This window comes from Atractosteus spatula, chromosome 2 (assembly GCF_055471065.1).
Source record: "Atractosteus spatula isolate fAtrSpa1 chromosome 2, fAtrSpa1.hap1, whole genome shotgun sequence".
In the NCBI taxonomy this organism is placed as follows: Eukaryota; Metazoa; Chordata; class Actinopteri; order Semionotiformes; family Lepisosteidae; genus Atractosteus; species Atractosteus spatula.
In genome coordinates, this window is record NC_142707.1 from 43,840,198 (window position 1) to 43,856,154 (window position 15,957).

At 34.2% G+C, this 15,957-nt stretch overlaps 1 protein-coding gene across 1 annotated transcript in view; it reads right to left on the minus strand.

Moving 5' to 3' along the window:
* Positions 1 to 15,957, minus strand: part of grik2 (glutamate receptor, ionotropic, kainate 2) — a 272,439-nt gene that overhangs the window by 115,411 nt on the left and 141,071 nt on the right. The window contains exons 8-9 of the mRNA XM_088906563.1: positions 5,093 to 5,236; positions 466 to 573 (exon numbers count right to left, since the gene is read on the minus strand). Of these exons, the coding sequence (XP_088762689.1) occupies positions 466 to 573; positions 5,093 to 5,236 (252 nt within the window). The remainder of the gene's footprint in view (positions 1 to 465; positions 574 to 5,092; positions 5,237 to 15,957) is intronic.

The following is a 15,957-nucleotide window of genomic DNA, read 5'->3' on the forward strand; positions in this document are numbered from 1 at the left end:
TTCAAATTCTCTTTTGGTCCACAAAACCTAGTTATGATCTGGAGTTAATGACCTTGGAGCACTTGCATATAAACAATGAGACCTCTGACTCCAAATAGTATATCTTCTAATTAGAATGCAGATTACTTCACAAATCTCATCGGAGTTGACAGCACAGTTAGATAATTGTCAAAAATAAACTCTTTCCACAAAACAAAACACTTTGGATGCTTTTAGAAATGTTAAAGCTGTAAAACTAATTGCATTTCAACTCTTTAATTAAGTCTTCATAAACCTAAAGGTTTCTTGAGGGGTTATTTTAAGTGTAAGTGTAAATTGTTCACAGAAGTGCAAAAGCACACACAAGCTGGATGGAGGTCAGTCCTCAACAAGGAGCATAAATTGCTTCATCTGCTCTAAGAACTGTGCATCTACATACTGTAATCACCTGACTCCCCAAGAGAACACAAGACACATTTCAAGTACCTTTTCAAGGCCCTCTTCCTTCAGGCTGATCACATCTAAATCAAAATCTGTCCTCAAGCCATTGGTTTTGTTGAAAGTTATCCGTCCTGTTAAGCCTTCCCAGTGGGCCTAAGGTAGAGAATAAATAGTTTTCATAAGTAAGGAACAAAAAAATGAACAAATTAATTCCTGACAAGATGGAAAATTTAATTATTCATTACAATTTAATCATTTACCTCATAGCTATTTGAAGAACCTGGCATTTTGCGTGCATGTGTGAATATGAGGAATTTGGGGGGTCTCAAAATTATAGAGACACTTCACAAACTTTTGTAATACAGTTCAGAAAGCGTAACGTATTGATTTACTGAGAATGTTAAGTCTTATCAAGTAAAAAAAGGAAGCAGGGGATCTTTTATTAGGAAATTGTACTGTAACATTTTCAGGTCATAATGTCCCTGTTAATAAGAAGAACTGTACTGTACGTACTCTTTCTTCACATCGTACAGTACATATATATTTTTTTCTGTTTGCTTTGAATAATCTCTCATAGAGAATATGTGCTGTTTGTACTTTTTCTTCTATGTTTCTAAGTCAGATTCATCTGTGGTGACATTTCAAATGTTTCAAATGTTTCATTATTTAAAAAAAAACAACTAATCCTTCTGAATAATGTAATTTAGTTTTAGTCTTTTTTTTTTCTATTTAGGGCCATTATCCATGTTGAGAAACCAATATATCCAATATATCGAAATATATCTACAGTGCATGTATTTTTAGGATATTGCATGATGCTGAAAAAAAAATGCTGAAAACGTTCCGTAACACATAAACTTTATATTCATGAAAACATTGTCGGAAGTATGCCTGTAATTCTACTATGGTACAACAATCACATGTACCTGTTCAAATATCAACTGTAATCAAGTCGACATAATGATCCTGACCTTGAAACATGAAATCAAAGAGAGTTTGTTTGTGTAAAAATACATGCTGGTATTATCATCAAATTTCACTCTAAGACTATTTTTCTGCATATGTCATAAGATAAAAGTATTTTTATTGTATTCTTTGTTTGAAGAGTGCCTTGGATTCTTTCTGTGATATTTTTGGCCTGCTTGATTGCAGTTGATATTAAAGAATATAAGAAAGGTTACAAATTAGAGGAATCTAGTCCATTTGGATCTGTTCTGTAAGACCAGCAAACCATTGGCCAACGGGTCATTGTAAATTAATGTGAAGAATAATTATTATTTCGTTGACAGCAACAGTGACACAAAGCAGAGTTATGAGCACAGCAAAATAGAAATACAGATGCAGCTGCACAATTAATTTAGGTTGGGATAGGAAATGGAAGACCAAGCTGCCCCAGACCTAGTTGGGGACTTTATTGCTTTCATTTTGTATTCATATCACCAAGGGTTTTATGGGATCAACTTGCATAACCAAAAAGCTAGATAAAATTATATCTTGGCATGTACTGTATCATATAATTATCTAGCCAAGAAAAAAATAACAGATGTAGACATGACTAAAAAAGCCAGATTTTAGGAGCAGAAAAAAATTATCATACAGTATATACTATTTGACTTACAGTAAGTATCGAACACATCTTAATCAAAAAAAATTATTTATGCAGATCTATCAAAACAATTGTAGAATATTGTAGTGGTACAATGCTCCCTACGAATGTGAACTTTTTTACTCATTTAATATTTTAAAATAAAATTTTAAGGAAAACATTTTAGAATCGTCATTTACATTATTAATGTTCTATTCCTCTTCTAGAGCAGAGCAAGATATTTAAGGGATTAATTGGACACATGGTATGAATTTAAATGAACAGAAAACCCCTGTGTGACTTGTTCATGCTGTGGACATGACAAAGTCAGTGCAGGTGAAAGAAAGCAAAAGACGCACTGAACAAAGTTCAAAGTTAGGCAAGGAAAACGTGAAATGGAAGACAATCTAGTAAAAGTTTTTAGATGTAATTCAGCCTCCTTTCTCCTTCCTCCTCCTCGTTCTTTTTTGAGTTTGGAAAGTTGTTTTTTAACTGATTTCAACAGCAGTAACAAGTTGTGCAAAAGTTGGTTTAATTATTATAAGAAAATGCACAGCCATATGTTTTTAACTGTTAGTTTGTTTTTAACTTCTCTCTTTCAAATATAAAATTGTAATCTATATATGTACATATTCTACTCAAACAACATGCATATTGGTATTCAATGAACCTCTGTAAAGTGCACATGCACTACACAATTATTTGTTACAATTCTCTTACAGTAGCACATATGGGGTACTATTTGTGAATGTGAAACTCATGAATGTAAAACTCTGATATTTTAAAATATGACACTTCATATCTTTCTTTTTTCCAGCATTTTAAAAGTTCTCAGTTTCTTTTTTCTTTGTAGGCTGTGATATTTTTTACTTTGCAGGGAGTACTCTTTTTCTGTATGCTAATCAGCATGAAGCCTTATGACAGATCCATTTTTAGCTATTTTCCATTTATAAAGAGAGGTTTAATACTGGGTAATTTCAGTTCCTAAGTTTTTATAATAAAGTTGCCCTTTCCAATTATGGCTTTCATTGATCTAAGAATTCAAATTATACAGAATTTAAGTAGTTTTATTCTGGACCATTTTAAAAAATGCAATATTGGTGCAGACAAATACACAAAAGTAGTAGAAAGTCTCAAAAGCTTTAATGTCTATATTTAAAAATCAGTCTCTATTTATTACAGTTAGACTTCACAATAAAGAATAATTTGGTTCTAGAATGATGTAGCGGCTATCATGAAAAAATTCAGCACATTATTTGAAACATTACTGCACTAATATACAATACGTATAACATTACCCTGTAACAGATTTATATCAATAGTTATATATGAGCATATAATTGAACCAAATGTCCTACCATAGTGCACTGTCAATGAAAGTAAACAAAAATTCTAGTAATACTATAAAATGTGCTATTGTAAAATTTAGTACACTGCACCTGGAGTTTTATGTATACTGTAGTTTATATACTGTGACATTGCAGTTATCATGCAGAGTTTCACCCATCTAAGAAAAAACCCAACACTTCACCCTATCAAAACGCAAGTCCCCTAAAAAGGCCTGACAACACATTATGTGAAGACTTGCATCTCATTTTATTTTTTCCATAGAAATTATTGAAACTTTGAGTAAATGTCTCACATATATTTAATGAATTACCTGATGCAGATAAATCCTTTGTGTTTCTTTTTACCTATTTGTAATAACTCAGGTAATGTAATTGTATTATTTTAGTTCATTTTCAAAGTAACATATTCTATATTATTCTCATTCTAATATAGAAGAAGATATTTTAAAAACGGAAATATGGTAGATAGGATTAAGGATGTCCTGTGGGACTTTGGCAAGGGTTTCATAGCTTTGCAGAATGGGATGTAATTTGGCAGGGCACTCTCACTTTTTCAGTCCAGAAATGGTGATTGGTCAGATGACAGTATATAACAGGAAGACCAAGGCTTAGAGGCAGCTCCAGTTATGTGCTTTCTCAGTTTCTCACTTTGTTGCATAGCAGCAGAAGACCTCTTCAAGTGACCATGCAGTCCAGTACAAGACTGAGTTTATTTTTTCTGTTTAGTGTTTAGTGAGCTTCCTGATTTTGGTTGAACCTGAAGGAGTCCAGAGTCCAAAGCGCCAAAGAAGAAGCTAAGTTTTTGATTTGTTGTTATCATGAATGTTTTGTCAAAGCACTGTAAATAAATGTACCCCTGCACTTGGATTTAGAACAGCATCCAGTTATAGAAAAATAATATAATGAATAATGCAAGCATAAGTAAAATGGGTTATTGGAAAGACTAAGAGAGATAAAACAGAATATTGCATTGGAGGCTAAAACAATAAAAGTATCAGTATTATAACAACAAAACATTAAAGAATGAAGTAAAATATGTTAAAGCCCATTTTTCTAGTAGGTCTAAAAACCTAGAAATTCCCATATACACAATCACAGGCAGTCAAACTCAGAGGATCAGATAAACAATCTTACTCAATTTTATTGAACATAAAATATTTTGTATATATAATATTTTTAACCTCAGTAAATATTACCTACAGTTGATGTAAAGAAAAATAAATATTCAGTCTTGTACCAAGAAGCCTTAGTATTTTGTCAGAGGGGGCTAAGCAGTAATATGTGACATTCAACTGAACTTTACAAGACAGTCTTACAATGCAACTGCCTTGTAGTTCCAATACAAAGGAACTGTGTCAAGAAGTCCAAATAATAGGATCTTTAAAGTCTAGGGAGCCAAGATTTGAGATGATTTGCAAAGTAGATAGAGTTCAAAGTATGCAATCACTGTCCTTTAATGTGTCAACTGTTACACTGAAGTGTCCCAAGTTCAGGTCATCGCAGGGGGCTTATACTGTATCTTCCAATGCAATGTTGAGGGTTTTATGATTCCTGCTCTTCAGTAATGGAGGAAATTGTCAGAGTTATCGAGGATTGAAAAAAGCAAGCAAACAGTGGAATAATGACATGTATCCTGAAACTGAGTAATAGTAAAATTAATCAAACTTATAATGCTGAAAAAAATGTATGTTGTCTAAATGCTTATAAATTTTTTAGTCTGTTTTTATGAGACACATACCTCTTTAATAAGAGCCATGAAGCGGTTTCCAAAGCGCCAGGGCTTGTGTCGGTTGCACTGCAGTGAGCTGACAGTGATCTGCTGAGACTGCTGGACAGCCACGGCCACCACATGCACAGCATCATACATTAAGGCAGCATCAGTCTGAAATTAAAAATAAATTGTCTCACTCGTAACCAGATCACATACACATGAGGACAAAAAAGAGGCATACAACATCAGAAATTCTAAACCACCTAGTAGAAATGATGAACGTCACAAAGGAAGTTAAGTTGTGGCACTCTAGTGTCTAATGATTTCAGTGAGAAAATTTACATATTCCACAGATTTACAATCTAATTAGGACTTGTCTGGGATGTTGGTAAAATATGTTAGCATGGATATAATATTTATATATACAGTATATATTGAGGTCATAGATAAAGGAGTCTAAGATCACATTTTTATCAAAATAAATTATTGTTTAATTATTTTAAACATTTTAGTTGAATGTTTAAGACTGCTATAAATTATATAATTCTACACCCTGTTAATCATATATTGCACAATTCTCAGTTCCCGATAAAAATTACATTATTTTTTCTGGTATTTTATTACTCTCCTCGTAGTAAATGAAACTACAGTACACAAACTGCATTGACATAATATAATAATATAATAACTCAATATTTGCTTCTATCTTGTAATTGTTTTGTTCATATTCAGAAAAAAACAGATATCAGAGAAAATTAATTATCACATAGCCACGGATTAAAGGTTTGTGATACATTTTAGTATAATATAAATGAGAATTGCTAAAGCTGTACAATTATAAACTGGAGTGAATTTTAGAGAAGAAGGTGATCATATGACTGAATCCTGGGGAAACAGATTGATGGAAACAATTGAGGCAAAAATGATGGCAGGTACTTGCAGTAATTTGATGAACCCAAACAATGAAAAATAAAAATATCTTGCCACCCCATTAGGAATTTATTTGGATCCCCTTGGGGTCAGCTTGGTTTGCTTAGTTGAATGACTGTCAAAATCAAACAGCAGTAGAAAACTGAATGTTTCAATGCTCATTAAGCAGGTGATCATTTAACCAGTCTAACCCAGATGCCTATTTCTATTTATTTATTCTATTGTCAATATCTATCAGCTACAGTAGATGTGACCTATAGTGTTAGCTGGCAAAAGTCTCAGAGGGATCAAGTCCTGTTGTGCTGCTGTGCTTTCTTTGCTGTCATAGCAAAACCAAACGCTGATTCCAAATCACTGGTGATGGATACAAGAAAAAATGGAAATATATTACAAAGCACTGAGACTATTTGCACATGTTTTTAATCAGCCAGCACTTAACACATATTAACTACTGCATCAATAAATTTGTTTATTCTATTGAAAACATTTTTTTTTTATTTAGGCTTTGTCTGAAATGTTTTTTTTTTCTATTACACACTTACTGAAGTAAGATTAAGAGGTCTGTATGTATTCTAAATGTGCAAGGTGAATCAGTCAGGGAAAGGATTAACTAGATTGTCTACACCTTTAGTCTCCTAGAAAAAAAAACAGAAAAATGGTACAGATAAGCACACTTTCACTAAGGTTATCTTCTTAAATAGTTCTGTCACTAGTAAAGAAGAGCTGTTGGCAGTAATGAAATCCATTCATTATTGCTATCAATCTGAAATGGCCACCACTGGGCTGTGACCGGTTAAGAGACTCCCTTTCTGCAGCACAAAACAGAAGGCTGACAAGGTTAATAAACTTTTTTTTTTGTTTTTGTAAAATAAGCCAAATTTGTAACATGGACATGGCTCAGAAAATACCACAGCAATAAGATGATGTTATAAAAAATGCAATGCTAAATTACTATGAATTTGTTGGGGAAAGTGAAAGTGTAATGGGAAACGCAGGCAGCATTAGGCTGCCTGCATCAGTAAATATGCTGTGAGTCATGTTTATACAACATTATGGGCCTGTCACTCATCCAACTACTCTGGAAAAATGTTGTTAATCACTTCTGCAAAACACAGTTCTGCCAGTCAAGTGACAGAACAGAAAATGGCAGACAATCACTGAAATGATAGGAGAGGCAGACCTGCATTAAAAATTCCTTGGCTAGAAGGTGGCTGCTCCTTCTGCAGACTGCTAAAATGAGAGTTGTGTCAACGAGAAGCAGTATCCCATGATGGCCATGTCCTCTTTTTATTAATCAAAGCAATTTTATAAACAAACCATATTCTTTGAATCACTAGGGATGCTAAACTAACATTTTGTAAACAAACTAAGCTCTACGTGCTGTTTTTTATAAGGTTTATATTGCATTTAGTTATTTATAATCCAATGATGTACTGTACTAACCAAATAGCAGAGCAGCAGGAAGTTTTTTAGTATTCATTAAGATTTTTTAAAGACTTTTTTTTTCAGTAGGTAGTACTTTTGCTAACAAACCAGGCAGGCTTTCATTACAGTCAACCAAAATAATGGTACCACACGGTCAATATAGAGTTGTGAATTATAATTCTAAGTTATAAAATGTATTCATCTACTACAGATGATGTAAGGCTTAGTAGTTAAGATACAGAAAGAAAATGTCATGTCTAGTTTGTTAAGCAAAGTACAAAAGGCTTTTATCAGACTAAGAAAAGTCACCATAAGATGAATGCAAGAGGCCATTTGGCACAACTCAGGGTTTTGCTTTGATTTGCAAACTGATTAGCTTCAGTTTGAAGGAAATAACTATTGCGCAGATCAACCCTATAATAAGTACATGCCACAGGAATGTCTTTGGCTTTAATTTTCTTGGCTAAAGAGGTGACTCTTAGGCCATATGAACAAGGTGTCCAGCCCTAAATTACCTAAGGTCAAAAGTTCAGTCTAAAAAAAAAATAATCCTGGGTTGAATTTAAGTGCTGCTGCAATTAGGTGGAATGATTGTGAAGCAGTGATCGCAAGTTGGACTCATTCAAAGCAATGTTGTAGGTAAAATTGATAAGAAAATGGGGCTTGCCTTTTTCCTAAGCTTTCATTCATCAGCTATGTTTTGTTCCAGGATCTTTTTTGTGTTAAATTACATTTAAAGCACAATTGTGAGGGCTCTGATATTAATTAGATTATTTTATATTTACCAGATGCAACCATAATTTATTTGGAATTGGTATATAGAGACTCCTAATCCAAACATCCATCAATAATAAATATAACGGGATTTTAAATTACTGTTAGAAATTGTAATGTTGATATTAAATGTTGACACCTGTACATGGCATTGTTTAAATAGCAAAAACAACAACAATAATAATAATAATAACATGCTTACTGAAATAGTTCTGAATCCCCAAATTACCAAATGCTATTGTGCTTATTATGATTTATTTTCTGTTTGCATAACAGCAGAAGATGAAAACAGAACTGCAGTAGAAGCTGAAGAATGCTTTTCCCATTCCACAACAATGGAAATACTGTTATACGTTTTAACAACTTGAGCTTTCTCCTCATAAACATCTCATTAAAGACAATTATGTCATTGAATTAAATTGTAGCTAAATAGTTTAAAAGCTTTTTCTCCCCTATGTCAGCTAATAAAATATATTACTCCTGAAACCATTTTTTCTTAATTCACAGTTGCTCTCACATCCCACACCCAATTTTACAGAAAGATTTAATAAATCTCCCTGACCGGGATTAATTTTTACTGTTTTATGAACTGTTAAATTGCATTGTATGCTTATTAAAGCTCGTGTTCTCTTACTTCTCAACATGCTCTCTAGTGAACTCTGGAGTAAAATTAAATACAGTGTTGGTGTTCTTTATAATTCTACAGCACCAAAGTGCATTGGAATTCTTCTGATGTTTCTTTTTTCAACTTCCAGAGCGTAAGCCATTAATATCCCACATATCTTGCAAATGATCCAAATTATTGCAAATGTAAATGGATTGTTTAAAAATACATGAGTTATGAGTCTTAAAAAATCCAGCATACAACCAGATAGACTCAAAATCTAGTACATTAAGTCTCAAGAAATCAACACGGATCAAAAAAGAAATGGAAAAACGGCTTTATCACATCAGCAGTTTTACAATGATTTTGCCAATTACTTTAAACTTGAAAACAATTCAGGTCCGCACTCTGGAATTCATTGTAAAATGCTCAATGCACAAATGTCACAGCCAGTGACAGTGCTTTAACTTTTTAGAAATTTAAACAGCTCCGTAAATGAAATATACATTGGGGACCATAACATCCTGTAAGAGAATTGTGTAGAACACATTTCCAATCATTTTTGTACCCTAAACAAATGTCAGCAATATATAAAGAATTAAGCTTACATTCACATGGGAAATTGAGTATACTAGTTTGTTTGTGGAGATGTTTTTTCAATGTACAGTATAATTCAGCCTACACATTTGCTGAATTTATATAACCTCACCAGCACTTCTGCACTTAAACATTCTAAATTAACATAGGGAGAATGTGTGTTTTTTTCTTATGTTGCTCAGTTTCAGAATTCCATTTGTGATGTTTTAAATTCATACCACTTGTGTTTCTAAAATAATGTAATAACTAAAATGAGTTGAAAACAGACCATTTCCAAAATAAAATACTATAGGTTTTTTAAAGATGCAAACAATATTATTAAAACTGCTTTTTTAGTCATTTATGGAAATGGAAGAATAGTATCCTCTAATTTAAATAGACATTTTATTATTAGAAAAACATGATCTGATGATTACATAATTATTGTTTAGAACATGTTCATTACAATTGGTGAGTGACAGTTTGAATTTCCTGTCTGAAATATAGTTTGGTCAGGTTTTTTTCAAAATACATGAGTGCTCTGACATGCCCATAAGCCAGGATTCTCAATATTTAAGAGAGGACAGTTTTTCAAATGAGGCTCATAAATAAACTAGCAAATAGTGTCCAATATTGTAATATTTGATTTTATATACCTGAGATGATAAATTTAATTATTGAAATTAAAGTTTATATATATACTTAAAGTTTATACATATACTATACTTATACTCTCAACTTTTTATAGGTGTTGTGTGGAAGATTATTTTCCATACCACTGGTTCTCATCGTGTATCTTGATGGTTCCACTAAAGTACAGCTGCGTTCCTATAGAGCACATACATCACTTGTTCTAAATTCATCTCTGGAGACCATGAAATCACATCACTTAAATGAGTCTGGATTCTTAAGCTCCACAAGGATGAGTTCAGATCTTTGTGTAACATGCACGAGTGGGACTTGTAAAACTATAATATGTAAGGTACTTTCACTGGTGTGTTAAACATGTGTGATTCCTTCAACTGAAAACACCATTTTTAACATACAGATGGTATTTTAGAATCAGGAAGATTCTACCAATGTCAGGTACAAATTATAATTTAATCTCTGGCTGTTTAAGTGCTTTGGTAGCAATTATGATTAACTAATTATTTAACTATAATTTTACTTCCTTTCATAGAAAATACTTTAGGTCATTCCAGACTTTCTTCAAATCACATAATATTTTACAGATTATATTTAAAAAATGCATCATTACTCTAATATATTGTGATTCCACAAGGAGCCTCATGGGATGTTACATTCCCTGGGAACTCCTAGATTTTTCTAAGGCTTTTCCCAAACCTAAGATGGTTATGTGCAACTCACAAGTGACTAGATGCCAGCAATCACCAGAGAAGGCATCATCTGTGCACCCTGCTCTAGGTCATATAGTGTACTGAACCAGGAAAGATTAATGACGATCGGGAGAACAAGTCTGGGCGTAACAGCACCCCCACATTAGCCTCTGAAAAGACTGCAAATCTAGCCTCTGTGCTATAGACTCTATCTTTAACTGCTAAAAAAGCCAGTCTCAGAGTTGAAGAGCAGCTTTGCTGCAATTGCAACAGCAGCTTGCCTCAGTGCAATTTTCTTCCCAGCCTATCCTAAAAGAACAACTTTGCCACTACAGCAACAGCGTTTGCCACAGTGCAGCTACCAAGCTAAAAAGCTCCAACTGCTCGGCAACTGCTATACTGTATATACAGGTAAACCAGCCTCAGGCTGAAGACCAGCTAGACTACTTGATCCTAAGCAGTTTAACTACCAGCCAAGCTGCTAGAACACTGATACAGACACAAGGGTAAGACTACTGTCCAACAACGACCCACACCCACCTATGCTGCACCTTGGGGCCAATGACCACCCACATCTACTGTGCTGGGTAGAAGTCATAATCCACTTACAGTAGTTCCAGTCAATAAACCACTGTTTAGGACTTGTGTGTAGGGAGTGTCTGTGCTTGAAGCCCCACCTGAAAAGCGGTGCCTCAATTGTGGTCTGCCCCAAGCAGCATCATAATATTTCTAATCACTTTTTAAGCAATGCCTTGCCATGTGTTTTGGGGAAAGCAAATCCAGCAGGGACAAGATAGACAGTCCTTTTTAACATTTTTAGGCTTAGATTTAGGATTAGGGGTAGTCAGTGGCATTTATAAATGGCTTATAAATGGAATATAAAGTTTCTGAACACTCCACTCAAAGCTCTTTACAAATAATGGGGACTCCCCTCCACCACCACCAACGTGCAGCACCCACCTTGATGATGCGATGGCAGCCATAGTGCGCTAGAACGCTCACCACACATCAGCTATCAGTGGGGAGGAGAGCTGAGTAATGAACCCAATTCATAGAGGGGGACTATTAGGAGGCCACGATTGGTAAGGGTCGATGGGAAATTTTGACAAGGATGCCAGGGTTACACCCCTACTCTTTTCGAGAAACACCTTGGGATTTTTAATGACGACAGAGAGTCAGGACCTCGGTTTTACGTCTTATCCGAAGGATGGCGGCTGTTTTCAGTATAGTTTCCCTATCACTATACTGGAGCATAAGGACCCACATGGACCACAGGGTGAGCGCCCCCTGCTAACTAACACTAACACCTCTTCCAGCAGCAACCTTAGTTTTTCCCAGTAGGTCTCCCATCCAGGTACTGACCAGGCTCACACCTACTTAGCTTCAGTGGGTTGCCAGATAAGATAAGATCACTTTATTAGCCATATACAATTTCTTCCATTATAAGTTTGTCTTTTCAGATATCCCAGCTTACTCTCCATGAGACACACAGACAGGGAGAGAAGCTTGGGGTCAGAGCGCAGGGTCAGCCATTGTACAGCACCCCTGGTTAAGGGCCTTGCTCAGGAGCCTAACGGAGTAGGATTCCTCTGCCGGTTGCGTGATTTGAACCGGCAGCCTTCCAGCCACAAGTGCAGTGTCAACAGGCCACCTTTTTTCAGGTTTCTGTCCTTAAGATATCAAAGCACTGATAAATGAAAAAGCACAACAAATCCCTGTTTCCTGTTGCTTGCCACACTATCTGTCTTTAAGGAGCAATAAAAGGCATCATCAGCATATGGTTGCTGAATTAATAAAATCAGAAAAGGCTTGACATTTGAGCAGCTCTAACCATTACCAGTCACATTTCTAATTAATGTCAAAGTTATGAATGCAAATGATTGCTTTAATGCTAAACAGCCTCTGTTTTAATGAATAATTTGAAATGAAATAGTTGCCAGCAATTAGACATTCACAGTCCAAGAAAAGCCAGCAGAGCACTGTTTGGTTCATAGATTCCAAACACGTTCCTCTTTGGAACAATGATGAGTGCCCCTCGATTTTAATTACACCATGTACATCTTAAATCACACACTACATGAGTTACCTTCCTACAAGCATATCCTTAACAACAAATTCTAATGTCCTTCAGAAAATAAGCTTTTTTTAAAAGGCTCACAAATAGCACATTTAATTAGTTTTTTCCTATCAAGCTCATCTGAATCTTCGATGAAACGATGGAATGATATGTACTGTATCTCACTTGAAAGACACAACAGAAATAGCACAAAATACATCAAGATAAATCTGAAGTAGGAATTAAGATTAATAGGGATCTTTTTAGTAATTAAGTAGTTTTTGTGTGTTAACTAAAATATTTTTATTTTATTTATAAATTGCATTATTTTGTTTCTCACACTTGAGAGTTCAATTTTGCAGCCATCATAGGTCAGACACATACAGTATACTAACACACTGACATCTAAGACCAAATTTCCCAGAAGCCAGTTAACTTCCCAGTATATTTCTGGATTGTGGGAGCAAACCCAAGCAAACACAAGGAGAACATACAAACTCCACACAGATTTTACACCCATTCCATAAATGCACCCAGGGCCCCAGTGCTGCAAGGCAGCAAAGATAATCACTGCACTATCATGCCACAATATTTTTGTTAAAAAGATTTTTGCTCCAAACAAGTATTTAAGTGCTTAAATTCTTTATTATTCAGTTTGCACTTGTAGTGTTATGGAAAAATGATCATTTTTCCTTTCATTCATTTTTATTTTCCTTGCATTCATGTTTTCCTGCAATTGTAAAAATCTGTATCTGTTGTTAATCTGCTGTTGCACATTTCTCCTTTATAAAAGAACCTCTGCCACTGCATAGGTAATAGTCTGTATTACATGTGTCATAGCTGTCATTTTGAATTTTGTTTCTTACAAATTATTACATTTGTATTGCAGACAGTGTAATACTTTTATACTTGGGCATGCAAATTTGTAAATTGTGCAAACTATTGTATGCCATGTTCATAGAAACACATATATTAGTGAGAACCTTATGTTTGACCTAGGTTTGTTGAATATTGCAATATTACACAAACTAAAACTGCTTTCTCTTTTAAAGACGAATGTGCAGCAGATGCTGATAATAATAACTGAATTGTAAGATTTTACCTGCATTGATTTACCTGTATACATTTGCCCCAACGTTTACAGTACATTTGTGAATGCTTTAAATAACTGACACAGAGACCAAACTGCAGAAAAAATCAGAAGACATACACCTATATTTGCTTTTCCTGTGCCTGATTCTAAGCCATTTAGAGAAGCTTCAAAGGTGGTGAAATGAATTCAGTCAGTGAATCTTTGAGAACTATGTGATGGATTTATCATTTATTTTTTGGAAATCTGACACTGTTTTAAGTATTTGCTGTTTAATTCATCTCTATAAATTAACAATAGCTTTCACAAACAGATATTTATTTTTCAGAGGCTAAAATACAATTTGTGTCATGTTTCTGAAATTAAGAAAGCTCAGAAGACAAAGCAAAATACAATGTGAGTTATCATCCTTGAAAAAATACTTAATTTTAGATCCCATAATGTTTCCTTGTGTAAAATCCTTCCAAAGAAGATAAAACATGTAGTGCTGAAATAAAATTCTTCAAATGTCATATGTGTAAAAAAGTCCATTCTGATGCAGTTGAAATCCAAAAATATGTCCAGTTATTGGCATGACATATGATAAGTGATGATTAATGTAAATAACGCTGCTGCCAACATCAAGTGACCTACTTAGCTTTTAGTTGATTTTTGGCACCCATCTCTTATCAAGAACATTTAGCTTTTTATATCTCCACACATTGTATTCTTGACATTCACAAAGGTCAGGATTGCCACAGAAGTGTATATTAATGAATCAAACCACTGCAATGATCATTAATAATGCACTTCTAAGATGCACTAAATTTTGGTTTAAAAACTAATAAGTAAGCAAATCACTGGATTCCTCAACAGAAGGGATAGCATCATATATAATGTGACTTAATTCTAAGAGAATTTAGGTTTATAATGCAGCATACCTATGCAGTACCTGAATTATATAGCAGCAGCTAATTAAGTTCTGATAATTAAATACAATACCTTTGAGGGTTTAATTACCCATTAAGCTAATTATTCGCTGTTAACTGATTTTTTTAATTAGTCCTTTTCATTTCAGAATGAAGTTAAACATCTGTATTTTATATTCTAATATTTTGAAATAAATTGATTTTTTATACTTCTGATTATTTCTTTATTATATATCATGTGAAAGTATTTCAGATCATACTTGATTCTCAAAACAAGAAACATACTCCTTGTATTGTACAATTGTACGATTCCTCTTACATTTTTGTATCAATTTTTAACAATAATAAAAATTTTCTCTTGATGGTTTTATCCATCCAAGGTCAATCAGCAACACAGCATGCATTCAGAAAGCCTAGAAGACCAGTGTTTTTTTTAATTAATTTCTGAGATAAATGTACAATAAACCTATCATCCTTGTTTACGCCTCGAAACAAACTACTCTTTATACTAAAATAGCACTGTTACATTAGAAAGCTGCATCTTATTTCAGGTAAGACCCTTCTGGCCCTTTATCACATCTTATAATTGCCTTTAATTTTACTGGAGTCAGCTCCTCCTACAAAGTAGCCCCCCGTTAAGCAAAAAACATTTCTAAAACCTTGGGATACAGGAATTTCTCCGCTACATTTTTCTGAGATATCCAAGACAGATTTCTTCAGCCAAAAAAACCATGACTACCAATTTGGATGTTTATTGTAATTACAGTAATGTCAAAATGTTTTCCTCCAGAGAAGACAAATACATAGTATAATTATCATTTTGAGTAATTGCTTTATTCTTAGAAGGCTGTGGAGAGCCCACGCCTAACCTATGGGGCACAAGGCAGCACTACACCCTGGATAGGATGGAAGTCCATCGCAGAACACATAGTGGATGCGAATTGAAGGGACCATTTCAAAACACCAATTCAACTGAATAGCATTCAGTTCGGAAATTCAGTTTGGAAACCAATGCATTCAGGGAAAACTAATGTGGAGGGCATGAAAGTCCCCACAGAACATCAAAGTGGAAGAAGCAAAACTGGGATGATATGAAAGACAGCAGCTCTAACCACCTTGCCAGTGTGTCGCCCATAATATAACTAAACAAAACACAAAGTTAGCATGGTAGACAGATATACTGTACATTTTT